The sequence below is a fragment of the Simochromis diagramma genome, unplaced genomic scaffold (assembly GCF_900408965.1).
Source record: "Simochromis diagramma unplaced genomic scaffold, fSimDia1.1 OVJJ01000309.1, whole genome shotgun sequence".
NCBI classification, from domain to species: Eukaryota; Metazoa; Chordata; class Actinopteri; order Cichliformes; family Cichlidae; genus Simochromis; species Simochromis diagramma.
Window position 1 is genome coordinate 388,212 of NW_024387313.1, and position 26,735 is coordinate 414,946.

Consider the following 26,735-nt stretch of genomic DNA (forward strand, 5'->3'; position numbering starts at 1 on the left):
TCATAATACAGTGTAGCTATGTAATGCTGCCATCTGTTGGTCAGCTGCATCTAAGCATGTGTACACACAGAGTGCAGTACTTGTCATTTATGTTGGGCTTAAAGAGCAGAGAGTTCAGGATGGAGCAGCTGTCGTTACATGTGTCCATTATGCAAAGCTGTGTATGGAACCTTTGTTACACGTGTCTGCAAACCGCAGCACAGTCGTCTCTATTGGATGTGACCGAGTGTTTGCTGTGAGAGCCACACAGAGTGGACGTTTCATCTGGACTCTGCAGGAGCACGATCTGCTGAAAAAGGGAAATAGTGTCAAATAATTCTTTTAGCACACAGACTCATAATTCTTACACAGAAGAAATTTAGAGGAGCAGCAGAAATGAAGTCTGTGCTCCTCATGGGCAGAAGTGCATCAGCTGTTGTCCATATAAAATCAACCTTCAGACTCAATAACAGCAGTGAAAACTTTCCTTTAAGTTGTAATGGCTGGACGGGATAAGTCTGTAAACTGCAGTCTGCAGCTCTTTACACAGGTGGTTTATGTGGATTAAGCACCTTTGGCCTCGGCTTCCACAGTCAGACTGTCCTGAACCAGTCCAGTGATTAAAACTTCCACATGCTCCTGAAGCTCCAGTTTGTTAAATGGAAAAAGTGTTAAATTGCAAATGTAGCTTGATTCTTTAGACTCCGGGCATCAAACAGCACCAAACAACAAATAAAGTAAATAGCAAAACAAGCTGGTTTTTCATGGGCACTACCCACATACTCAACTCTGCTGCTCACAAATGTGTTTTCCTTGCAAAGCAAAGCTTAGTTTGAAGAATGTTCAGTCACAAATTACAATTGATTATTATAAATTGTAGTCATAATTGTGCTGTATGCTCTCTTGTGTTGTGCTAAAATGCATTGTGTACATGATAAGTTAAAGCAGGAAACCGAGACACTAGTGCAGCGTTCTGATCCTGTATGTTTCTGTTTGACTTTTGTTCTCAGATTGATGATAAGGAGTTTGACATTCCACAAGTGGACACACCTCCCACACTGGAAAGCATTCTCAATGAGGTATTCCATGTAAAAAGTGTTTATAATTAGCTACAAAGCTTTCTATGTGTTGTGGTAAGAAAAGCAAATATATCATTAAAATGATCAAACGATGACACAAACACGCGCACGTTTAAATCATGCTAAACATCAATATTCATGTTTTCACGAGTCTCTGGGAATCATATTCTCGTTGCCCATGAAATGTTTATTTTTAAATGATTATTTTTAGGCCTTTCTCTGGCTTTATTGGATAGTTACAGTGAAGACTGACAGGAAAGCAGAGGGAGAGAGTGAGGGGGGGGAATGTGGCCGCGGGTCGGACTCAGACCCTGAACCCGGGCCCGCCGCTCTCAGCCATATGGCATACGGTTGCCCGCTCATCCCACTGAGCTAAACCACACCCAAGTGTATGTTTATTTACAGTGTTTTTCAGTCAGTCCACTCTACAGCTTTCCAGCTGCCACACTCCAGCTCAGCCAATCACTGCTCTATCATCAGGTCCCTGCATTGTGCTCAAATAGAGGACGCATAATTAGCTGATGACGCCACACCGTGAACCCACTGCTCCTCCCCTTCCCTGCAGCTGAGCCACAGACCACACCCTGTCCCATACCCCCACTTCTGACTTAGGCCGGGGAGCCGTGCAGCCTAGCCCACCTTACCCCATGATCAGCAGTGACTATGTGTACCCCAGCCTATGGACCAGCTTGAACTTAAAAGGCTGTAAGGCCAGATACCACGGGGTGATCTGGCTGTTGGCATGCTTCATGCTGCTGCAGCAGGGTTTGATCTGACCAGATGGTGAAAGAGCGCCCCAGGAGGTAATGGCGAAAGCAATCAACCACCCCGTCGAGCCGGGGAATGGGATACGCATGAAACTGAGACCTTGTTCAGGTCTTGTGGTAGTCAACACAGAACCATATAGACCCATCTTTCTTCACCACAAAAACTGTGGGGCGTGAATCTTCTATTAGTCCCATTTTCAGCACTTCCGCCTTTTCCATCTTAACAATTTGTCTATTGTGTAACTGATAGGGCCGTGAGCACACCATCACGCCAGGGCGCCTGTCAAAATTGTACTCTATGTGAGTGGTACAACCAGGCAGGATGGAGAACACATCTGCAAAACGCTGTTGCATTGCAGCAACATCCGCTCTCTGGGCCTGTGTGAGATAGTCCTCACAATGGAGGGAGGTGGGAATAGTGAAACATGGCGTCCCCGGCCCCAGCTTATTTTTTCCCTTCACCAGGCTCGCCAGAGAAGTGGTTTTAGCTTCTCTCGATGCTTTGAGGAGGTCAACGTCCCCCACCATGGCTCTTTGCCACTTGGCGAGTAACTTTGAGCTAGAGGAAGGAAGCAGCACAGCACTTTACCTCTTGGTAAAGATGGTCTGGGCCTAGCCCCTCTGTTGGGTTCCTGTTCCTGGGTCTGGAGGACATTCTCCAATGACAACCTCCCCACTGTGTGTAGCTTTAGTCCAGAACTTATTGAATGTATTTCTTAGGTGGGCTTGGACTTTCCTCCCAGTTTTCTTTAAACAGCCCCGCGGCTTCCTGCCATAGAGTAACTCAAAGGGAGAAAGTCCTGTGGAGGCCTGGTGTAGCTCCCAACAGCAGAGGGTCTGGGCAGTGATCCCAAATGCATTCATCCTTGGGAATTGCGGAGTTTTATCCAGCTGCTCCACCAACACATTGGTCTGAGGGTGATAGACGCTGCAAGACACCAACCCACAGCACATTGATTGCTTCATCAAAGGCGGTGCTTTAAAATAATTGGAATGGGTGTAGTTTCTGTAGAGATGATGGAAATGAGAGACTGGGTTTAACCCTTTAAAGCCGGTCGGAGCGGGCACGCTCTGTTTTGCGTAACTATTTTTAAATCCCGGTAGCACTGCAACCACGTAAGCTAGCACAATAATTTTTTTTGTATATGAAACCGGAGGAGTTGTACTTACATCTTATGCCATCAGCTTGTCCTCGGTCACGGTTTCCTTCCACATATAGCTTTGAAAAAACTGCATAAAAAGCACTTGCAGCAACAAAAACATAATATTCCAGAAACACGCTTTGCCGATCCGATCAGCTGTTCGTAACACTTCCTACGTCCATCAGCGCGAACTATCACATGACCGCATGACCTGCCCGAAACCGGAAGTGACGTCATTTTGCGGAAATGTAGTTTTTTTTTTTACCATCGTGGCCTTATGAGCCTATACTGGTGTTTTTAAAAGTTGTGTTTGACTTTATGACTTTGTGTCATTTCTGGGATGCTGAGGACTCATATTGCACTGCTGGAAATAGTTTATTTTGATACACATGCTGTTATTTTGCAAATTTGCATTATAATATTTATTTTAGTTTTTCCTGCAGTATATAAAAATTGGTGTATTTCAAAAATAAAACTATGAAGACACTTAAATTAAGTTTCCTGTGGTGGGAAACTATTTTGTGCAACTTTTTTGTATTTATAGTTTTGAGGGATAAGCCTCTTAAATCTCTCTAACTAGAAATATATGTTAAAAAAACAAAAACGATTTTCAATTTTTTGTAGTTTATCGCATTCTTTGCAATTTTATGTAATTGCTATGCACATAATGCATACATATTATTAAGATTTGGGCTATAATGGTTGTATTGATGTATATCAACTTGAAATGTTCCCAAAAATGGCTCCACAGCAGGTAAAAATATAGTATAAGCTCTGGCGGACTTGGTTCTATGGTGGGTCTTGAAGGTTTAACAATGTCTGTAAACAGTTAATGCAATTATTTTTTGAAACTGTGGAATGAAAACTGAAAGTCAGTTCCATCTTGATTGCTTGATTTAAAATGTATTGTGGACACGTACGTAGGAAAATGACGACTATGGTGTCTTTGTCCAAAAACATACAAAATACACAACAAAATATACCAAACTGTACCGTTAGTATCTCAGTGCAAGTTTCACGCCTTGTCTTGTGACACAGGTGGTTGTGCAGTGTGTGTTTCACATAAATATTTTTATGCACAGTATTTAAGGCTTCAGTCAGATGCTGCAGGATGGTGGATGATGAGTGTTTTGTGTTATTATCATTTGGCAAAACACATCGTCACGCTGCACTTTCCCACAAATATTTAATGAATGGGTCAACGTGACTGTTCACGCTTTGAAATTAACCGTGGTAATTATGTAGATAAATAAGAATAAGGAAGTCCACGTATTTAATTCCTCTTGATTACTTGTTATACTATTGTAATTGTAATTAGTTACTTGTAGATGTAACCTTTAGTTAAAGTTTCCTGGGTTTATGTGTTAGCTTCTCAGCTCCGGCTATAGAGGAAAGCCGTTGTCAGTTGTCCGAACCTTTGACTGAACATTCCCTTAGTGGTTAAATTGCATGCATGTCCAGCAACTATACAGCAAAATAAAAGCCAGTAGATTTTAAAGTGGGCAGTCATTAACCAAAGTGTCCTTGGGGAAGTAAACAGCAGCTAGATAAATGTCCTTTGCCTCAGGCTTTTGCAAAGCTTACTCAGTCTTACTCTGGCCTGTTACTAATCTTTCCACTTTAATGTGTTATCTTTCTTATCCTGGCACGCCTACTTGTTTGCCAGGATAATAAAAGACGGAGGCATATGTTGTGACTTAATACAGTCTTAACTTTAGCTGGTTGGCTAATAACAACTGATAGCTATTATGTGTGGATGCTGTTCTGTGTCTGGTGTAAGAGGTGAAAGCACTTTTGTTTCTCAATTTAAATAGTTTTTCATCAGCTGCAGTGACTTCTTGCTGTTGCTTGATGGTGTAACAGTTTTGTGATGCAGGCACCTGTACTGGACAAATAAGAGGGCTGTTACTGTTACTCTGTGTAGAAAAGGAGTGTCTGTAATCTGATTACGATTCATTTTTCTTCCAAACTGACAGTAGACTACAGTGACTTGATGACAAACGGTGTTTGCTTATTCAAAGTGCCCTTGAAAGGACGCCAAAGTAAGCATGTGGGTGCATATAATCTAATCAAAGCAGAGCACATTAGAAATGTGATATTGGCTACTTACCGGTTAACTCCCTGACACAAAGTGGCTGCTTAGTGAAAGAAATAAAAATATTCTGCAGGTGGTATAGAGATAGGAAACACTCTATTTTACCATATGCTGTGGTTAGTTGTCATGCCATAGAGAGTTAAGAGCTTAAAAAAAGCAGTCACGAGAGCAAATTCTCGCGAAATAACAAATGATCAAAGTTCTCTTTGATTCAGACATAGTTTGACATTCTGGCAGGGTCTCACGTTTCAGACCCACACTGGAGTTTTCCTCATGGGAACAAGCCTGGCACTGACTTGTGTGACCAGATGGGTGTGCAGTGTTAAAGCTGAGAAAGATCTGTATCCCAGCGAGACTGTTTTCTTTTGGATTGGGAATAGTGAAAATGTAACACTCATAAATGCCTTAATCTTACTTCTATGACGTGTTTCGGCTTTTCCGTTTGGGGGTCACTACAACAGATCGCCTGGCTCTGTCTCACCCTACCCATAGCATCCTCTTCTCTCACACCAACCCCCCTGATGTCTTCCATTGCTACATCCAGGAACCTTCTCTGTGGTCTTCTTCTTTTCGTCCTTGCTGGCTGCTCTATCTTCGAGATCCTTTGTCCAAATCCTTTCTCCCTCCTCTGACTGTAAATGGCTGTGGTGAACCCACTCCTTTTCTCTTTCCACAGTGTTCGTTCTCACATAACGCTTTTCCTTTGCCATCTCCCTCTTGTACATCTAGCCTCCCAGCACTCCTGTCTACTTTGTTCATCTCCATGACTGTTGAACTTTCTCATTGCCAACCTCTTCCTGTGAATGCTTTCCTGTATCACCAAAACTTCATGTTCTCCTTCCTCTGTCCAAGAGGATACACCAGAAGTTCCTCAGCACTCCAGTCGTGCTTTCTCAGCTCCTCCCTGAACTTTGTGGACTATTCCTCCTCCTTCAACCTCCACCATTTAAATCCTTGCCTCTGCCTTCACTCGCTTTGTCTTCTTAATGTCTGAAGCCATTCTACAGACTGCCATCTGATAGAGCCTGGCTGCATTCCCCTCTGACACCACCTTACAGTCTCCCCTTCTGCATATGATCCTCCTGTGTCCACTGTCATGCTAGCCTTGCTATGCTATGTTCCACATCCTTCTGAAGTATCAGAATCCACCAACATCTGTCCTGCGTTTCTCTCCTTAATACCATACCTACTGAACACCTCCTCATCACATCTGTTTTCTTCACCTACATGTCCACTGAAGTCTTCTCCAGTCCCCACTCTCCCCTGTGGACACTGTGTCCTACTTAATCCATCTTACTCTGGAATTAGTCTTTCTCCTTAAACTGACATCTAACCTGTGGTTCATATACACCGATAACATTCAACATCACCCATTTGATTTCCAGCTTCAGACTCACTTATTTAAAAAAAAATATTTACGCGTTACCATGGCGACGAGAGTGCATTAAGGGGCACAGAGGAGGATGTTACTCTCAATGTTGTTGGCGCATTTCAGGAGGAGGCTGCTAATAAAGTTACACAATCACCCCACATAGCAAAACTGGAATGACCCGGATCTGGCCCACACAATGTGTTTACACATGGCCCACATACCGCAAAGAATGACGGCCTTTTGATGGCCCAGATCAATCAGGTTTGCCAGAGGTGGCCCACACGTGGGCCAGCACAAGGCCAGTTGCAGGCACACTGCTGGCCCTGTGCTGGCCCTGAACAGTTTCAGCTCTGGCCCCAGATGTTTGCCTAATGTATCCCTTAATCAAGCCATGTAATAACAACATGTGCCGGAACATAACAGTGCAAAAGTAACATGACAAACCTCTGTTCAGACAGTGAATGGACTGATTCTTATATAGTGCTGTTCTTCTCTCCCGGAAAATAGGAACATAAATACTGCCATCATTGCCAGACCTGGCCCACATCTGGTTGACATACACTCAGCCTTGACACCGGTCAGTCAGAAGTGCCAGCTTGATGGCAGATCCGGGCCAGACCTGTTTTCTATGGGCCTGGGCCACATACACCACAATCAGGACAGATGTGCTATAAGACAGTGCCATCTATGCCAGGCCTGGCCTGTATCTGGATGACTTACGTCTCATCATCCCAGGCGTCAGCCAGCAGTGCCGGCGTGATACCAGATCTGGGCCAGACCTGCTTGCTATGTGGGACACGGTGAATTCTTGTTTATTATCATATTTATAGAAGTTTTTGTGTCGGGCGTATCATGTTATTTAGTTGTTTTTATCCGCCACACCTTACAGGCCGGTCCATGAAAATATTGTCGGACATTAAACTTGTCCGTGGAGCAAAAAAGGTGGGGGACCGCTGGTCTAGTGTATCCTTATCTAATAACGTGTGTAATTCTTGTATCCTGTTAAAATGTTGTTAAGTTAAATGTTAGATCTGATGCGATGAGAGTACCCATCCTTCATACAAACATGATCGGGGAGCTCCGACATGGAAAGCAGATTATTGACTTGACTTGATTTGTGTTTTCATAAAGTGAATAATGTCATTCAGACTTATCCCAGCGCTTGCACAGTGACAGGACACCTTGCTGTGTGCGTCTAATATAGGGGTGGGTTTAAACAAATCGATATTCCTATTCAAATTAAATAGTTTTTTCTCTGTCAAAAAGCCCCATTTCTGCTTTTCAGTACTGAAGAAATTTCAGCTTTTACACATTGTGCCAAATTGGAAAATGCTTAGCTAAAACCTCTGTAACTTTGCTCTGCTTCACTTCAGCAGCATCAGGTAATGTTCACATGTTGATTCATGGTTTTCTTCCAGTTTTGATCTACTGCAGCATATAGTCAGGGGCGTTATATGCTACAAAAGACCAGGCCAGGAACATCTCAGTGTTTTATCCTCAGTGACTTTGACACAGTCTGCTGTGATGAAGTGTCAGCTTTCTTGTTATACTTAGACAGTTTACACTCAGTTTGTAGTTGCAGAGAAACAGAGTTAAATATTTTTAATTTACAAGGTGTAGCAGGTTCCTACTTGACAGTACATATCCAAGATAAATGATCATAATTATATTTCTGAGTTGACCTTGTGAATCAGAATGAATCGGTTGTAGAAATCAGCAACGATGCCCAGGCCTAATGGAGCTCCACTTGTGTTTCTTTCGTGCTGTAACCGACTATTTCATGTTTACCATTCATGCATTACTATCAGGGAGTGATGGTGATGGATATGGGGGATGGGGGGGGCGTTTGAGTAATTGCTAATGTGAATTCTGAAATGATCAAAATGATATGTGACCACATGAAAGCAGTGCCAGAGATTCCAATTCAGTGATGTTGAAGGCTGCACACAGATCAAGCAGAAACAAAGCCAGACTCTCTCTTTCACCCGAGCACATCAGGACATCATTGGTCATTTTCAGTAATGTGTTTGTGAAACCAGATTTTATCCAATATATTATTACCTTCAACCAGTCCAAGTAACCGATGGACCACAGCTGAATGAAGGTTTGGAAATGTAACTGTTTAAAATGTGGGGATGGTTAAGCAAAGGGGTGACAGTGGCTGTTTTTGAAGTATTGTGGCCAGCACCAAGATAATAAAGAGGTAGGTGCTCAGATGGACAAATGAGAGAAGAGAGCTGGAAATGTAGCAGGTAGGAAAAAGTGTCGAGATGTCCTGTGGGAAGGCAAAACTTTTAGAAGTGTGAAAAATACCTTACAAAACAGTAAAACGGACACACACAGGATAGATCCAGGGTGAAAACGCGGTCGAGGGTGGTGCCCACTGTTTTGACTGGGACTAAATTCAATGACTTGGTCAGTGTTAGAAGAATCATCAACCACAGTGAGCTGGTCAACTTTAAGAAGGGAACATAAAAGCTGATTTGAGAGGGCAGCGGTGCTGTGGTTCGAGCCAAGTCTCTGTCAGGTGTTAGTTAATGGACTCAGGCGCAGACCGGGAATCCTTGCAGAGTAGACAGTCAGTTTATTAATACAAAGCAGCAGAGTGACTGGCGCTGATAGCTCAACGATCCAGCTACGAATAACACAGTGCTGCCATCTTAAATAGGCCTTGCCATCACCTGGGTAGGCAGTAGGTGTGGAGATGGCAGGTGCGTGGGCCAGGGGCGGGAGCCCATAATGAGCACCGCCCCGGCAGGTGAGAGAGAGGGAGAGCAAAAAACAACAAAACACATGTTGCCTAATACAGGATCAGCTGGTGAGGCACAGGGTCTCTTGACGGTCTCAATGAGAACTAAAGGGTCTCATTTTTAAGAGGTAATGAAATCCTTTTCATAATAACATAAGGCTCCTTATGTTATAATTACAGAGATTGGTAGGTTAGTGCTTTATCATGACCAGGCCACTCTGTCTTACACTGTGAGCTTGTGTCAGTAACTGGGATAACGACTGAGCATAAAGTAAGGGAAGTGCTGGCGACAGCATTGTGGAGCCAGGACTGTAGTGTGCTGCACTCAGTTGGTGAGGCTGGAGCTGGAAGATGAAACAGAACTATTCATGACTGCAGCAGCTCGAGAAGATCCAAAGAGGCTGTCACATGTCTGCACAGCTCCTTCGCTGCTAGGACTCGGGTACCTAACCGGCTGACGTGGTCTAATAAAAGTGAAGAATGCTTCCAAAATAGATGATCAGTGTCAGTAAATGCTATAGTGAGTGATGTGCAGGTGTTTGTGAGCCAGGTGTGGAGTTTTGATTTGTTTTGAGAGTTTCAGTCAGGATTCAGTAGCCCCTGGCTTTTGGTTCAGGATTTTCAGTTTTTGTTAGAGATGGACCGATCAATATTACGTATCGATATCGCTCCGATACTGACCTAAATTACTGGATCGGATATCGGAGAGAAATAAAAAATGTAATCCGATCCGAAGTATCACAAAATCACCTCACAAAACGCGCTACTTGGCGTAACCCAGCTCGGCGCATCGGAGCAGCATGTGTCACGTGACAGAGCGGCTATTGTCTGCGAGACGGCGGTCTGGAGCATTTGGAGCCTCCTACATGCTTCCTAACTGCGGCATTTCATCTCGGGGAAAACTCTCCCAGAGAAGTGAAGTGTGTAAGTTCATCCCTGGATGTGTATTTCCACGTTAAGCAACTGATGTATTGATCCACAGCTGGACTGAGCTCCATACTGAGGTGAAAAGGAAGCGATTTGTCCCGGACTAGAATTAAAAAATAGACACAAAGCTGGAGGAGTTCTGTCTTTGCTGCGCAGTTGCATCTACTTCTCTCATTCACTCCCCCTTCCTCTCCTGTTATTACTTCAATCATGAAACTGATCAATGATCAGCTGATCGGCTTTTCTCTCTTGTTTGTTTATCGCCCACTTTGTGCCAGAAAGAGGAAACCAGCGGAGGTCGCGCTAAACAACAGCAGCACGTTTAAGCTTGATCAGCTGCTGTTAGAATTTATTTAATATTCATTTCTAGTATCAGCTGATGTTTGCTGGAGCCACAGCTGTAAATGCTGCTGGTCATGATGTCGGTTTGGATATGTGGTGAGAGGGAAACATGAAGATGAAACCAGGAGATGTCCTTACTGAATCATCAGAGCTGTGATGGAGAAACAGGTTTACCTTTTAGGTGACATGAATGAGTTGAAGTTATGAACTGTTTCTGAGAGACAAATAACACCAGGATCCTTTTCTAAGCAGCTGACAGCTGGTAACTGTGCAGGGGCGGGTCTAGCAAAGTGTTGCCAGGGGGCAGGTAGGGCATTAACAGGGAGAGGGGGGCACAAAGAAATACTTTTCTTTGTTATGTCATTTAAAAACTTTGAATAAATAATTATCTGAATCTTACAACAAAAGTGGTCACCTGATGAAATGTATAGAAATCCATTATTGTATATAGTAACTAATAAGTCTAATATACACCCTAATTTCCCCTTGTGGGACTAATAAAGGTATATCAAATCTAATCTAGTAAGCTACAGTACTTTTGCCTTTGGGAAGGTGCCATCTGTGCAGTCTGCAGTTCTGTTGAAGAAAGATGTTGAATCTATGAAGCGCCTTGAGGCGACTTTTGTTGTGATTTGGCGCTATATAAATAAAATTGAATTGAATATTTAAATATTGTAGAAAAATAATTGATTTCTGTGCATTTGTTTTACACTTGCATTAAATTAAAGTTGATTACATCGATTAAGGGCGGGGGGGTGGTTCCCCAATATTTTTGCTGGGAGTTGGAACCCTATTAGTTAGGTTGCTTAATATTTACGCTAAGTACTCTTTAAAATACCAGAATAGGGAGGATGGAGCAGGTTTAGGTTTATTAGATTGATCAGTGTTGCTGAACTATGAAATGTTTTGGGTGCAGTGTGTTTTTTGCATACAGGTTTAACAGAACAGCTTCAGTCTCTTGTTTTTTAAAACTTGAGTATGAACTTATACAAAATGCAGCAAGATATTAAAAAACAGTTTTATTGATTACCAAACACACTATATCGGATTCATATCGGTATCGGCAGATATCCAAATTTATGATATCGGTATCGGACATTAAAAAGTGGTATCGTGCCATCTCTAGTTTTTATATTCTGGTTTATGATTTGGTGTTTTTGGTTTGGGGACATTATTAATCTGAGTTTTTAGTTGGGTTAGCAGGCACAGGGACATGAGACACTGTTGGGTCAGTGTCTGAGGTGGAGCTGTGAAAGACGGGATAACTTCATCAGAAATGGCTAAAACCTCAGTCAAAACGTTTGATGGCTGAAATGAGACAAACTCCATGATGTAAACTTATTTACATGTGAATCCCAGCTCACGTGGGCCGGTCCTGGCCAGCCGATGGCCGGATGTTGCCCTCTTGCTCTGCATTTCCCAGGTCTGCTTTAGAAAGTTAAAAATAGAAGACAGACAGAAGAAGAGACAGTGATTACATTAAGTGACAGCACGTTTCTGAAAGGAGAGTTTGAAAGTCTCCTCTTGCAGGTTGTTTCAAAGCAGAGGGGCCAAAAGCACGGCCACCGTTACATCAGTCAGTAAACTCCAGCACGTCTGAAAGAACCAAAGCCTCGGTGGCATCGCTGAGCAACATATGCCCTTTAAGGCACGCATCAAATGAAATCTGCCTTCTCTCATCTGTGCAGTATTGCTGCAGTTACAGACATATAAACACAATCTCAGAGGGACACTACATTTCTCCAGTACTAACTGTAATGTTGTGCTCTGCTGCAGCTGGAGGATGAGGAGGAACCGTTTGTACTGGAGGACACCTGCATCCTAAACACAGACAACATGGATGCTCACTCCTGCGAGACCTCCTCTCTGGCCAGCTCTGACAGCGGAGACCCATCACACCTTAAACGGCATGTGCACGCACACACACACACACGCACACACACACACACACACACACACACACGCACACACACACACACACACACACACACACACACACACACACACACACACACACACACAAATTGCTATTCTTACATTTTTATGTAGAGAAAAAAGAAAAGTGATGATCTGAAGAATCAGACTAAAATCAATACATACAAATATTTCAATTTGTCAGTAATTTTAATTTGCAATTAGTCCAAATTTTAAACGCTTTATGTAGAAGCTTTATTTAGGAGTATAAATTAAAGGTGTGTCTTGAGTGTGTCGGGTACTGCTTTGTAGTTGCTGCTGTAACGGAAAAGGAAACAACGTTGTTCTGATAGTAGGAGAAGCAGCCAGCCAGTGTGAGTGCATGGAGTTAAGTTAATAAATGCATTTGTTTGTGTGTGTGCTTTTCTTTACCTCTGTTTTTATGTGTCTGTGTTAAAGAAGGAAGAGGACAGTGGACATGAGTTCAACAGTTCATGGATGTGTCCTTCGACACAGCCTGCTGAAGGGCATCTCTGCACAGATCGTGTCTGCTGCTGTAAGGCTGTAACACACATCCACAACCATCACAGCTACATACAAACCAGTTCCTATGTTTCCACACTCTTTTTTGGTTTGTGGTAACTTTGTAACTCTGGACACCACCACAGAGAATTGTATACATTGTATATATTTAGCTTTGCTCGACGGGGTTTACAAAAATGTGCAACTTTCCAAACACAGTCCTCCATCGTCAGAGGCAGAGAATGAGTTAAATAGGTGACTGCAAAACCTTTAAATACCCAGGTGAGACCTGTTCTCTTAACTCAAAGCAAATGAAGCTGATAAGTGTTGACCTTTCATTTAGTAACTGTTCACTGGAGCTCTGCAGGTGAAGCCGACCATAAATAAGCTACACAAATGAAACAATGAATCTGTCGGAGATAACAGCAAGGCAGTGGCTAAATCAATCAGGGTGGTGTTCACTGAGCAGCACTAAAAAACCTGGAAGAGCACAAAATATGTTCTTTCTTTGTTAAGAGCATCACTGCATCCGTGTGATGCATTATTTATAATTTCAAAAAATGAATTCAAACGGAAAGTCTGCCCTAGAAAATCATCGTGTTTGATTTCATTCATACTGACGCTTTGTGAAACTCACCTGAAACCAGAGTTTGTCCTCAAAATGTAAAGCTGCATTTACACAATCACAGAAACACAGACACACAACATGTTTACAGTCTTATCCTAACATAAGAGCTGCTTGACCCAAAGCTCAAGTCTGTACTTTAACCTAGTCTAAGACTTCTTACCCAGCTTTATAATACTCGAGTGGGTTTTTATCTCTACGAGCAATCTGAAAGAGTTTAGCACAGAAAATGAATAACACAGCTGCAGAATCAAAATCTGAATTTCAAACGTTCCTCATTCTTAACTAAGGATGGGTATTGATAAGATTTTCACGATTCTGATTCTATTTTTGATTCTGTTTAACGATTCGATTCTTTATCGATTCTTTTTAAAAAAGGAGAACACTAAGGTCGACTAGCTTAGAACTTTGTTTTATATCTTCTCTTTGAACAAGACAGACATTTAGGAGTAGCATGGCCTTACAAACCCAGCAGTGAGATCTTAAGAGATCCAACCTGCGGCTCTTCAATGGGGTGTCACAGGGTCCCCGGGAAAAAACATTGTAAATGTAAAATAATAAAATAAATATTCTTCTGTAGCAATAACAAAGTATAACATAAATTATTCTGTAGCAATTACACAAGAATATCCAGTAATGTCCCTGCCTACAATTAAACACATTCACTTACTGAAAATCACCTGCTGTGGCAAACGGGTGCAAGCCTTTGACCACAAACTGAGTCTCTGCTCGGTGACGTTCGTCTATCCTGCCTGAAAGGAAACGCTGCCGGCAGACTGCAGCGAGAACTGCCAGCATCTGAGCCAGACTCTCTCATCATGGTCACTAAATGCACAGTAATGGCAGGTTTGTAATAAGGCAGATCGCGCTAACATAATATGCACTGTTGTTGATTATTTACCTGCCGCATTAACAGGAGAGGACGTGCAAACGTTACCGCTGCTGCTGGGTTGAGATTCACGGAATTAAAAACATGACATTCATTTGAGGTCATCGTTTTGTGAGCAAATGCTTTTGCATATTCGTAGTGTTTCCTCCCTTAAATGAAATCTCTACTTTGCAAGTACTGCAAGTTGCCCTGTTGTCATCCGTTCTCGTAAAGTATGACCAAACTTTTGAGCGTTTGAGCCGCCGTGTTTCCTGCCAGGTAAATGACGCTCCGCAACGTGGTGACGTCATTCGGGGCGACTGGAATCGATAAGGGAATCGTTTGCAAACATGGCAAACGATTCCAAGGAACTGAAACAGTGGGAACCGGTTCTCAACAAGAACCGGGTTTCGATACCCATCCCTACTCTTAACTAAAACATTTTGTGTCTTCACTCAGGACAAAGTGGACGCTGGACTTCCAACAGCTATAGTGAGTATTTACTAAGTAGTTCATCTCAACACAAAGAGTGTGTAGTGACTGAATATGTACACCTGCATCAATAATTAAAAATATTTTACATACTACAGACGTGGATCAGCACATAGCAGAACCTGACAAGTAATGACAGCAAGAGCAGATGACAGCCCGTCAGCTGCAGTCACACTTGGAGCCTTGATGTGTTTTGTCATTTGTATTTGTCTATCTGAAAACGCTTCCATGTTTAGTCTGTTCTGAGCTGTACGTCCCTGTGTCTTCAGACAGTGTCGGGTGTCATTGCTGTGGGAACGTCTCATGGTCTGGCTTTGGTCTTTGGTAAGTCTGAACTGTAATACTGTCTATTTACATTTACACTGTCAACAATATTTCTCTTTGAGAATAACTTTATCACTTTATCACCAATGAACCAGAAACAAGCCCATAAATAGAAGCAAACCCCAAACACTTGACTTACTGATTGACAGGAATCTAGATTTGACTGCAGATGTTTGTATTGAAGATACACAACAGTGGTTTAGCCAACTACAGCATGTTACGTTCAGTGTTAGTGTTGTTGAGACGCAGATGAAGGATACTCAGTGACTGTCACATCACAGCTAACGGTAGCGTTTTATGTGGCACTGGCAGACAGAGAGGCCATCATTTAGGACCATGTTGGACTGTTCTGCGCTAAGGGGGCGATAGCTCATTTCACGAGTGTAAAAAAGCAGCTTGGAGCAGGGCAACTGTGAGGTCGCTCAAAAACTGGCATCAGTTTGAGCACATGTGGAATGTGTCAATCCAGGTTGGATCATTCAGCCATGAAGATGCTGATGACTTGATGAAAGTGCACGCGCTGCCTTTGCATCGATGAATGTGTCTTTACACTGGTCAAACAGATCTGTGGAATCTAAAATGTTTGTTACAGTAAAGATGAATATGTGGCTCCACAGTCTTTAATCAGTTACAGTTCATTTGCATTCGTTTAGTGTAGCGATGTAGTAATAAAGCATACAGGCAAATTTGCTACGGCTTCAGCGTCACATTACAAATGGGAAATGAACTGTATGAAAATTTAAAAGCAGAATGTGTGTTGCACAAAGTCCTGATGTTTTCCTGTGTACATCACAACTGACTTCCTGACTTGCTTGAATAAAGGCCGTCTTTGTGCTTCTAAAAATGGGATTGAATTTGATTTATTTCATCACAAAGTAACCATTTGTTATCAGGAAACATTAACATGATCACAATTATTAGAAGTGCATTTCACAGTAAGTATCATTGCAACAACAGTTACAGGACATTGTAACTACATTGTGTTTTGTAGACTGCTAGAAGCTCTCTGCACTTCCATTTTCATGCCTGTACATTTCAGATGATAGGTCCACGGGTTTCAGCATATTAACCGCCTTAGTTGTACTCTAGCATTAGGATATGTGTGTTTGGAAAGCCACAGTACAGAGGTTTCAGCACGTTTTTCAACTACTGTAGGGTTGGCTGTAGCTCAGGACGTAGAGACATTATCTACTAATTGGGAAGTTGGTGATTTGATCCCTGGCTGCTCCAGTTAGCATGCTAATGTATCCTTGGGCAAGATATTGAAGCCCGAGTTGCTCTGCAGTGTAATCAACTTAGTGTGAATGGATGAAAAGTGCTGTATAAGAACCAGTCCATTTACTTGTGATGGTGTTTGCCATTTAAAAAGAACAGGTTTAACACTGTTTAATATTCCTTACTGGACTGACTGGTCCAACCACACAGTCAGATAACTGCCACGAGCTGGTTATATATCCAGAGAACTGTGGTTTTAGCTCCACACAGCTAAAATGGATCGACTTTGGACTCCTGCAGGCCAGGCGGTGAATATCTTTGTGTTGGAAGAAAATAGATGTACGCTAAAGTCATAGGTGGGTGCAGGAGGCATCATCATGTGCTGAATTGGACACACTTACTTATTGTCAGAGGAGAGGGAGCAGATCTTAAAGAAACGTGGTCGCCTTTAGCTGAGCTTCTGAGACATTATGAAGGGAATAATTTAGAAAATGATACTTGGCGTTGACTTGTTTTTTTTCTTTTCTTTATTTTATTTGCTATTTTTATTTTCTTTCTCATCTTGTTTTGTTTGTTTTATGTGTGCTGTGCATTTCTTTTCTTTTCTTTTTTTTGTATTTATACTTGTAGTAGAAGTGCTATGAGTCTACAAGTCTTATTTACCCAATAACACACAAAGGTAAAGATGTAAAGGAAAGCAAAACCAGAAAACACATAAAAGATAGAACATACATGTGTGGCACCGGTGAGCAAAAACCAGATCTGACAAATACAAATGAAGTAAATCAGACACAATTACAGAATTGTGCAAAATTGATAAGAGAAACGGTGAAAAAAAGGAAAATAGTTCTTAAGGATAACTATTCATTTATCACTGTATCGCTCTTACGTATTTCATTCATTGTGCCCTTGGGTTCAGCAGCAGGACAAAGATCTAATACACAGCAGCCAGTCCACCTCTGAGTGGGTAAAGCAAACCAACATGAAGACTTTGGATTGGCCCAGCCAAAGTCCTGACCTGAACCCGATTGAGATGCTGCGGCATGACCTTAAAGGCGGTTCATGCTCGAAAACCCACCGAATGTGGTTGTAGTAAAACAGTTTGCAGAGATGAGTGGGCCAAAAAGTGCCGTAAAAGACTCACTGCCAGTCATCACAAAGGCTCGATTGCAGCTGTTGCTGTTAAAGGTGACCCAATCAGTTATTAGGTTCAGGGGCAATCAGTGCTTCACACAGGTATGTTTTTCCCCTTAATAAGAAAAACACCTTCATTTAGAATCTGCGTTTTGTGTTTACTTGTGTTATCTTTGGCTAATATTCAAATTTGTTTGATCTGAAACAGTTAAGTGTAACAAACATGCAAAAACAGAGGAAACAGGAAGGAGGCAAACACTTTGTCAGTGTCCTCTGTGCTGCTGCCATCCTGGCACGCACCAAACATTTTTGTTCATTTCTGCTGAATCATCTCAGGATGCTACAGCGCCCTTTGACATTCTCACCCTGGAGAACAGTTTGGGTGCACGGAGCTTTAAATGTTCAAAACAGCCTGGCGTTTCAGTTGACTCCAAGTTGACTCTTTAGCACTGAAAGTGTTCAGAATAGCTCGAGGTCCTTCCATCACCATTAGTGGTCCTAGTGTCGGTTTGAAAGGGAATTTGATCTTGTGTATATTTGAGGCCCACCGTTAGACAGAATGGACCTAAAGACTGAGATAATAAACAGAGAAATACTTCTGCAGAATCCAGACGTGATGTTGAACAGAAGAGGGACAAATTTAAATCAGGTAAAGGTTTAGATTTATTGTTACATTATACACTGGTTACAAAGAAAACCTGATTTTGATACATACAAATCTTTCATGAATCAGTCTAGAAAAAGCACTCTTGAGTATACAACAGCATGCACTCGTTTACACTGAAATCAGCACTTTAGCAAGTGACCAGTTTTACCAGTTGATTGACCCTTGCAGATACGTAGTGGGATGCCAGTGATTGTTTTACTTGTGTAACATCTTGCGTCTGTTGTGTTAGTACATCCCTGTGTCATTGACATCCACCCTCAGGACTGCTTCACCTGAATCAGACATGGAGGCACTGACAATAACGTAGTCACCTTCATAAGAAATGCAGGATCCGTCAGCCTTGGCTCTTACGAAACTATTTTCACTCCCATTATACATGATGTCATAAAGATTATAGTCACAGTCGGTTCCTTTGTCAAAGATCCCCACGGCAAACCAGTTGGAGTAGAGGCTTCGATCATACGGCACGGAGAACATGACAGCCATGATGTGGCTATAGTCGTTCATGTCAGGATTGACAAGGTCATAGGTGAAGACTCCAACTGCTCCAGTTGCACTGCCAGTGACTTTGTTGAACAGTGCACTGGCTTCAGAGCAGGGACCTACCATGGGTGGCAAAGGGACCTCGCATTTGCCACTCTCACTGAAAGCCCTAAGCATGGAGACACAGTGTGTTAGATGGGTCTAACAGAAACACTTTGACCAATTCTTCTGGTTATACTTTCCAATAAGTAAACACTGTTTATCTAAACTATGTAACAATAATGCAGTCAATAGGACACATTGCATGGACAACAGTATTGTAAGAGCTGAACGACCCAATAGGGCTGTGACGCTTTTGGTTTCTCATTCGCATTATTGAAGTTACACAACAAAAGTAACACTAAACTTATACCCACATACGTGCTCCAACCCTTATCCTTATAGGGCAAATGTATGGAGGAGTTTCATTTTAATAAATTGAATAAAAGTGCAAAACAGGAAGCAGCAGGGCTAAAGATGAGAGATCAGCTTTGTTACACACAAACATACTCCTGGACTGCTTGGTTGGGGTTAGCATACGTTCTGCTTAAACGTCACTGTGGGATTTCTTCTTCCTAGCTTTGCGTTAGTGATTCTGCCCATAATGATTGTGTAGGTGTGCTGTCTTTGCTGTGCTTGTAGAGGATTGATGGTGTTTTTGCTGCAGTGGATTCATGTTTTTGGACTATCTAGAGCACATGTGTCAGACTCACATACAGCCCATTTTGATCAGTAATGGGTGAGACGCTCCTTTCTGTCAGTGTAAAGAAATTTCATATTTAACTGTTTTTCTGCATGTTTTTGTAGAAAAGTAAACATGTTCTGCATGTTTATGGCATACTTGCTGTCACATAATGGTCTTTGCATGTGAATGCCTGCATGGTGTGCCCATTAAAATAGTCCCAGCCCTGCCTACATGGATTCTCAGTAGGGCTGATGATTTGATTTCCACATACCGACGGGCCGTTAATAACTGACCAATGAAATGATCTCACGGGCCGGATGTTTGACACCTTTGCACAATAGTGTGCTGTTTACCATCATCAGGAGTAATGTGCATTTAATCCACCTCAAAAGTGACACATTGGGCTGCTGTTTTTCACCTCCCACATGAAGCTGCCAAGCTACAGGCAAGCTACACAAGGGTCCATAAAAATGTGCTGGATCATTATTTTCTATCCACCCTTATGCAGATCATTGAAGAACTTCTGATGCAAGTAATGGATTCATTCATTTTAGGATTTTACTTTGGTAAGAATTTGCAAAACAAACACTTTTCCTCTTTCCATTTGCTCAGATGTGCACTGGCTGTGTTGGATTTTGCAAAGTTTGCCACAGTTTTATTATATTTGTGCTTGTAAATAAGTTTTCAACAATGATAAACCCAAAGGTTTAAAAAGATTATAACCAACTATAATTATTGACGTGGTCATCCATCATGGTTGGGCTGGAACTTATTCAGGCTTTCATAAGACAAGAGACAGAGTACACCCTGAACAGGACATGTCCCCAACCTATCTCAGTGCTAACATAAAGAGACAGAGAACCATTAGCACCTACAGCCACTTTAGAGTCACCAGTTAACTTCATTTGCACGTCTTTGGACTGTGGGAGGAAGCCAGAAAACCCATGCAGACTGCACACAGAATGGCCCCAGAAAGCTGATGGATTCAAACCCAGGACCTTTCCGATGTTAGGCAATGTCGCTAACCACCACACCACTGTGCTTTAGGTGTGTGGGTTTCATTCTGCAGCCGTCTTATACATCATGGCTTGGGTCGCATCATCATCTTGACTACTTTTTCTTGGCTCGACAGCACATGAACTAAAAGAACCGTTTGATGGTTCACCATGAGGGCTGACAGGATTTCTGCATGCTAATGGCTAACTAGCAGTTGCATCTTTACTGTAACGATATGGAAGAAATGACCAACAGCGTCTTTTTTGTTCTGGAGCAGCACATCTTGAGAATTCATGTCTAAATAAAGGCGACAACTTCTCTGCTGCATCCTCAACAGCATGACTGTGTTCCTCACATGGCGTGCTGAAACCAACAGCCAATGAGGTCGTCCCTGCACCAGTGACCATCGCAGCCAGTTTGTAAAACTCATGACCGACAGCCTTCTGGTTCTTTCTCTCAATATTTGCAAATTCCCCTAAAACTCAAACATTACATAGAGAACTGGACCATAATGACATCGTTGATTTGCTGTCATATTGTTTTATATTGCCATTTCCTGTGTTGTAAAGCACTTTGTGATTTTTTTTTTACCTGTGAAAAGCGCTATCTAAATAAATTTTACTTACTTGCTAAATTGAGAACATCACAAGTGTCTACAGTATTGCCATGTGCATACTGAGTAGATTTGAGCATTTTAGACTGTTTGTATTGGCAGCAAAAGATGATTTATGTTGCATTAAAACCATTCTTGAAACTTGCATCAGATGGAAAGTACAGAAGTAACACCGCACCTTGGATTGGCCAGAGTGTAGTAGCCGGAGTTGTTGTTAATCTCAACAGAACAGCTGCGATGAGGCATCGTGTTGATGTGATGGCAGGAGGAGGCTGTGAATCAGAACATAGCCTTTCACTTATATCACCATTTTTAAAGGAAAGACACAGTCGTCAAACGTAGTGAGCTGTGTTTTGCTTCATGATGTGGTGACAGTGGCTAGAATTACACGAGTGAGGCCTGGAAATAGAAAATGCAGACCTGTTTTCTGTGAAATCACAAGTTATCATCATCTAGGAAATCCATCATCTACCATCTAATTCACAATGACAGTTGACTAAGTGGGCCAATGGTGGAACAAGAATTAAGAGAGATGAATTGATGACGTTTAATATGAAAGTCTTGATAATATAAGACAGTCTTGCTGGGCTGGGGCCCATTAGACATGTTGATGGTTTGGATTAAGTAATTATTAAAATGTATCTTTTATATGTAGCTGTCATTGTTCGTTTACATTTACTTAGCACCTTTAATCTAATTTGTATTACATAAAGCATGCTTATATTAATGTATGCATGTTTTATTTTAGCAACCTAAGTTCCAAATAAGGATCTAACCAGTCAGACGGTCGACTCAAACTTTGACTGTGCCAAATATCCAGACTATAAAATGACACTCAGATGAAGTAGTTGGCAAAATAAGACTAATCAATGAATAAATGTGGTGCAGAAAATCTGGTATTGAAACCCAGATATTACCTGGAAATGAAGCCACAAACAGCATCATTAGCTCACATCAGTAAAGGTAAGTTTGAACCATAGTGGAACACTTACCTTTGTATCACTGAAAAATACAAAAACAGTTTGAGCAAACGGATTGTTAGTCCGGGTATGAACGAGTCCCACTGTGCATTAGCTGTTATCACACCAGGTTATATTGACTCAGGTAATCACAACGTACCACCTGACTCCCTTATCTCATGTTCAGAGCGTCCCACCCCTCTGTTTCTCTGCCGTATCTAACAGTGGTTAGACGGATCCATGCCTTTGGTGGAACCTTTAAGGTGGTTATCGAATGTTTGTACAAGGTGGGACTTCAGGATGGTACTGCTTTACAGCGTGTGTTACGCACATAAACACCACTGAGCTTTTAAGCTGGTTTGATTTCCCTAAAAGAGATGAAGTCATGCATTTCTGTCTTTATTTTGTCTTAGCATCATTGCTTTGGTTCTACTTTATAAAATGTTGCAGAAGTCCCTTTTAAACATGACAGATGTTCAAGGTTCAAGGTTCAAGGTTCTTTATTTGTCACATGCATAGTTATACAAGTATAACACACAGTGAAATGTAGGCTGACACGCTCCTCGACATGTGCAAAAATTGGGGGGGGGGGGTGTAGAGGAAGAACATTATATATATATATATATATATATATATATATATATATATATATATATATATATATATATATATATATATACAGACATATAGTATATACACTGGGTGAATGTGCAGTAGTAGCAGCAAGCAGGTGAATTCTGTATATTAATATGAATAGACATCTGACTATTTTACAGGAGACAATATAAACATATTTAAAATTAAAGGAATTTGAAATGTGTAACTTCAGTAACAGCATTCTGCCAGGCAAACTTCACTGTTATTTCAGAGACACACAACACTTGCTAATAAGCGAATTTACAAACACACACGCAGGAACAGAGGCTTCAGGGATGATGTTCTAACTGTGATGTGGTTTAACTGGAATTTGCTCAGTATTTAACTTGCAGCAGGGCTGATCAGTGTCTCTCTGTGTTGCTGACATTATGATGCCTGAGCAGGAAAAGGTATGACCACGTCTGTCAGATCCTCCTGAATGTTGTTCGTCTGGTGTTCAGCCTGAAACATCACTCTCTGTGTGCATTTTGGTTTGGCATGTTATTTGGTTTCATTTGTTTATTTTTATTTACAATACTTTGATTACTTTTATGGCTCTTCATTTAGTGCCAGTTTTGTTTTTATGTTTAAATTATGTGCTTTTTAATTCTGGTATTGCACTCGTAAAACTGAGGACTGGGACAACTTTCAGCTTGTCTTTCGCCTCATTTTTTCCAGTGTTTCTCCTGCTTTGTCAGCTAAACGGCCTCTTCCTCTCCAGATACCAACCAGGCCTTGCGGCTCTGTCTGGGTACCAAGACGACTGGAGCAGAGTTTGGCGCCGTCTCTGCCCTGAGCATCAACCATGACTGCTCACGACTTCTCTGCGGGTTTGCCAAAGGACAGGTACTAGGACAAGATAAAATAGACTTTATTTGCCACTAATTTACAGTTTATTTTGTTAAAGCTGCCAAATAATAATGATGATAATAATAACAGTTAAATCATAGGGCCCTTTCACCTCAGTGCATGTCGTGACTTGACACTGTGGAGGTGTTTGCTGCAGTCGGGTGGATGATTTCTAACTGTTGTTACTACCCGTGGCCAGTGGGTGGTGTATGAGGTCACTCACTAATGATGTGTTCCTGTATGTGATATTAACACTGAACATTTCATATAGAAACAGATGATTTTATCAGTTGTAAGGTTTAGGATGTTTTTAACAATTTAATGTCCTGTAGTGAATAATCCAAATTTGACATCACAGACGTGTCCTTCAGTTAAAAACTCACATGCTTCGCAATTTAGCATCGCCAGGGTCATTAGCAGGGGTGGGTTTTTATAATCGATTTATTGATTAAAATCGATTCTGGCTTGGATAACGTAAAATCGATTCATTAAAATCCTGAATCGATTTTTTAATATAAATTTATTTTGCCCGAAATGCCAGAATCTCTCACACAATTTCAACAACCACCAAACAGCTAAGACAGTAAATGAGAGCAGGAACACGGCTTCTGCACAAAGACAAAACCCGCGGATCAGAATCAGTTAGATGTCGCCTTTCTCACGGTCGGGGCTGAAAGCCGACAGCTCGCTGATTCTGATTTGTCGACAGGTCCGCACTTTGTGTTCCCGCCCTTTATGAGCCGATTCTGAAGCTGTTAGTTTGATCTCTCTCCAAACAATATTGACCGAACCAGCAGCAAAAGAAGATCCAAACTACGTTTCACATAAACATCGTCATGGATTCACTCTGACTTTTACTGTTTTGCTTCGACCACGATGCACAGCTCTCTCTCTCTCTCTCTGTTTTCTTCATTATTCGCTTACTTGTTACGCACAAGTCTACCGTTGTTTACAGCGCTGTCGGCCGACGTTTTTCCGAAAAGAAAACCTAATTTCTGCCGTTCAATACTGAACAAATTTAAACTTTTTAAAATTATGCAAAATGTAAAACGCTTAGCCGTGTCTCTGATAAAACCTCTGTAACTTCAGAGGTGATGTTCATGTGTTGATTAATGGTATTCTTTCATTTTTGATGTACTGCAGAATATTTTTATAAAATCCCAGGCCAGGAAAATCACCTTCATGTTTTTCTGTGTTTTATCCTCAGCTACTTTGACACAAAGGCCTCTGCTGTGATGCTCACACCTTTGATAAAGTCTTGCGTGTGTCAGCTTCCTTTTTATAGATACAAAAATATGTAAATGTACTGATCTGAATTATAATATTTCTGACTGTCAAAATTTCCCAGATTCAAATCAAATTGAATTAAATCGAATCGTGGATCAAATCGATTCGGGACCTTGTGAATCGGCATTGAATCGATTCTAGAAATCAGTGACGATACCCAGCCCTAGTCATTAGGTTGAACTCACCAGTGCTCATGTTGGTCAGATGAAATCTCTGGGAGAAATTTGATTAACTACAACAAAACTGCTGCCAAAATAATTCAAAATAGCTGCCCTCCTTTTTGGTTTAGGACAGACTTTGAGAGTCTTTTTTATTGTTTTTAAAAACATTACATTAAGCTGCCAAATTTGAACGATGGCTGGATAAGTACACATATATAGAGAGATGCATAGACAGATATAAATAGATTTTATGAATCCCACCGTGGGGATTATAGCAGCACAACAGTGAGGAAGAAAAATTGAATTTGGGCAAAAAAAGAAAAACAAGAGTAACTAGAACTCGATATTTTTTATGTGTACATGAAGTGCAGTGGGAGTGATGATGTACATATATTTCAGCAGTTATCTGTATTTTACAGTGTGACTGCTGTTGGGATGAAGGGATGACCTTCCCACCAGGGGAGTTGTCACCTGTACAAAGGTGTTAGAAGGTAAAAGACTGCAGGAGCGTCACTGAAAAAGTCCCGCACACCTCCGCCTGCCCAGCAGAGCTTCACTTCAATTTTATTTATACAGCGCCACAACAACAGTGGCCTCAAGGCGCTTCACAGTAGACCCTACAATAACACATACAGAGAAAAACCCAACAATCATGTGACCCCCTGTGAGCAGCACTTTGGCGACAGTGGGAAGAAAAAACTCCCTTTTAACAGGAAGAAACCCCAGACTCAGGGGGGCGGGGCCATCTGCTGCGACTGGTTGGAGTGAGAGAAGGAAGACAGGAGCTGACGTTGTCCTTTCTCGTACAGATCTGGAGTGTTTTCTGACCAGTCCGGTTTATTGTGAAGGTGAACATCCAGGAATTTGTACTTGTCCACGACATCAGTGCCAAAACTGTTCACTGTGATGGGAGTTCTCACTAGTGTGGATGTGTAGGTGGTTGAGTTCACATCAGATGATAAAGTGAGTGATGTCCTTCCTGTACGCCAGGTTGTTCCACTCACATACACATGCAACAGTGTGTGTCCCCACAGTCAGTGTATCTGAAGTCTGATTTGTAGAGTAGGACGCTCCCCAGGAAGGTCATATGAGTTAATGCTAACAGCTAACAGCTCATTAACACTAATGTCTTGTTCACAAACATCTGGTTCACATGCAGATAGACGTAAATATGGAGCTAGCTGCTACCACAGTCTGTAGCAAACTCATTAACACAGTGAAAGCCTTCACTTAAGAATCCTGATCTAGGAACAACAGCTTCCTGTTTCATGGTGAGTTACAGCATTTTCATGCTTCATGGGGAAACACTGAAATTCACCATGCTGACAGGATAATGCCAAAGATGAAAACTCACACTTTTCTAAATGAAGTACCATTACCTCCTGACGCTTTTCTGACCAAAGGTTAGATGGCTGGTCAGCCAGCGTGTGGGTGAAGATGACTAACCCAACAACACGGTGCTGGTGATCTTTTGAACTTTATAATCCCAATAAAATGTTAAAATAAGTGAACAGATGATGAATAATTAGAATCCGTGCGCTTCGTCCTGATCGTGGCAAATTCACAAGACAAAATAATCCGATTCAAATTAAAAACGTGCTCCTTTGTGATTATAACATATGAAAATTGTAAAATATTGATGACCTCAAATTACAGAAAGAAAAGTCTAGAGAACGCCTGAAGAACAGTCACAGGTGTCACAGCTGGTTTAACGTTTTCTTTAGTGTGTGGGGGGACGCTGACGTGCACACTTTAAAACATTTTCAGCTAATAGGATCAGTTCACTGCACTGCTGTCTTTAGCAGTAGTTTTAC

At 41.7% G+C, this 26,735-nt stretch overlaps 2 protein-coding genes across 3 annotated transcripts in view; one reads left to right on the plus strand and one right to left on the minus strand.

Annotated features, from left to right (window-relative positions):
* vps8 (VPS8 subunit of CORVET complex) overlaps window positions 1-26,735 on the plus strand; it is a 42,210-nt gene that overhangs the window by 2,785 nt on the left and 12,690 nt on the right. The window contains exons 2-8 of the mRNA XM_040005073.1: window positions 990-1,058; window positions 12,229-12,359; window positions 12,826-12,922; window positions 14,841-14,873; window positions 15,143-15,197; window positions 23,029-23,034; window positions 23,346-23,470. Of these exons, the coding sequence (XP_039861007.1) occupies window positions 990-1,058; window positions 12,229-12,359; window positions 12,826-12,922; window positions 14,841-14,873; window positions 15,143-15,197; window positions 23,029-23,034; window positions 23,346-23,470 (516 nt within the window). The remainder of the gene's footprint in view (window positions 1-989; window positions 1,059-12,228; window positions 12,360-12,825; window positions 12,923-14,840; window positions 14,874-15,142; window positions 15,198-23,028; window positions 23,035-23,345; window positions 23,471-26,735) is intronic.
* Window positions 17,167-22,456, minus strand: LOC120717194 (DELTA-stichotoxin-Hmg2b-like). 2 transcript variants are annotated; one of them, XM_040005075.1, is made up of 3 exons: window positions 22,022-22,456; window positions 21,208-21,301; window positions 17,167-18,865 (listed from the first exon to the last, which is right to left on the minus strand). In XM_040005075.1, exons 2-3 carry the CDS (start codon window positions 21,273-21,275, stop codon window positions 18,439-18,441), a joined length of 495 nt encoding a protein of 164 aa, XP_039861009.1. In that variant the 5' UTR covers window positions 21,276-21,301; window positions 22,022-22,456; the 3' UTR covers window positions 17,167-18,438. The 2 variants fall into 2 exon arrangements, with proteins under 2 accessions (XP_039861009.1, XP_039861008.1); XM_040005074.1 differs by lacking the exon at window positions 22,022-22,456 and having other exon boundaries at window positions 21,208-21,694.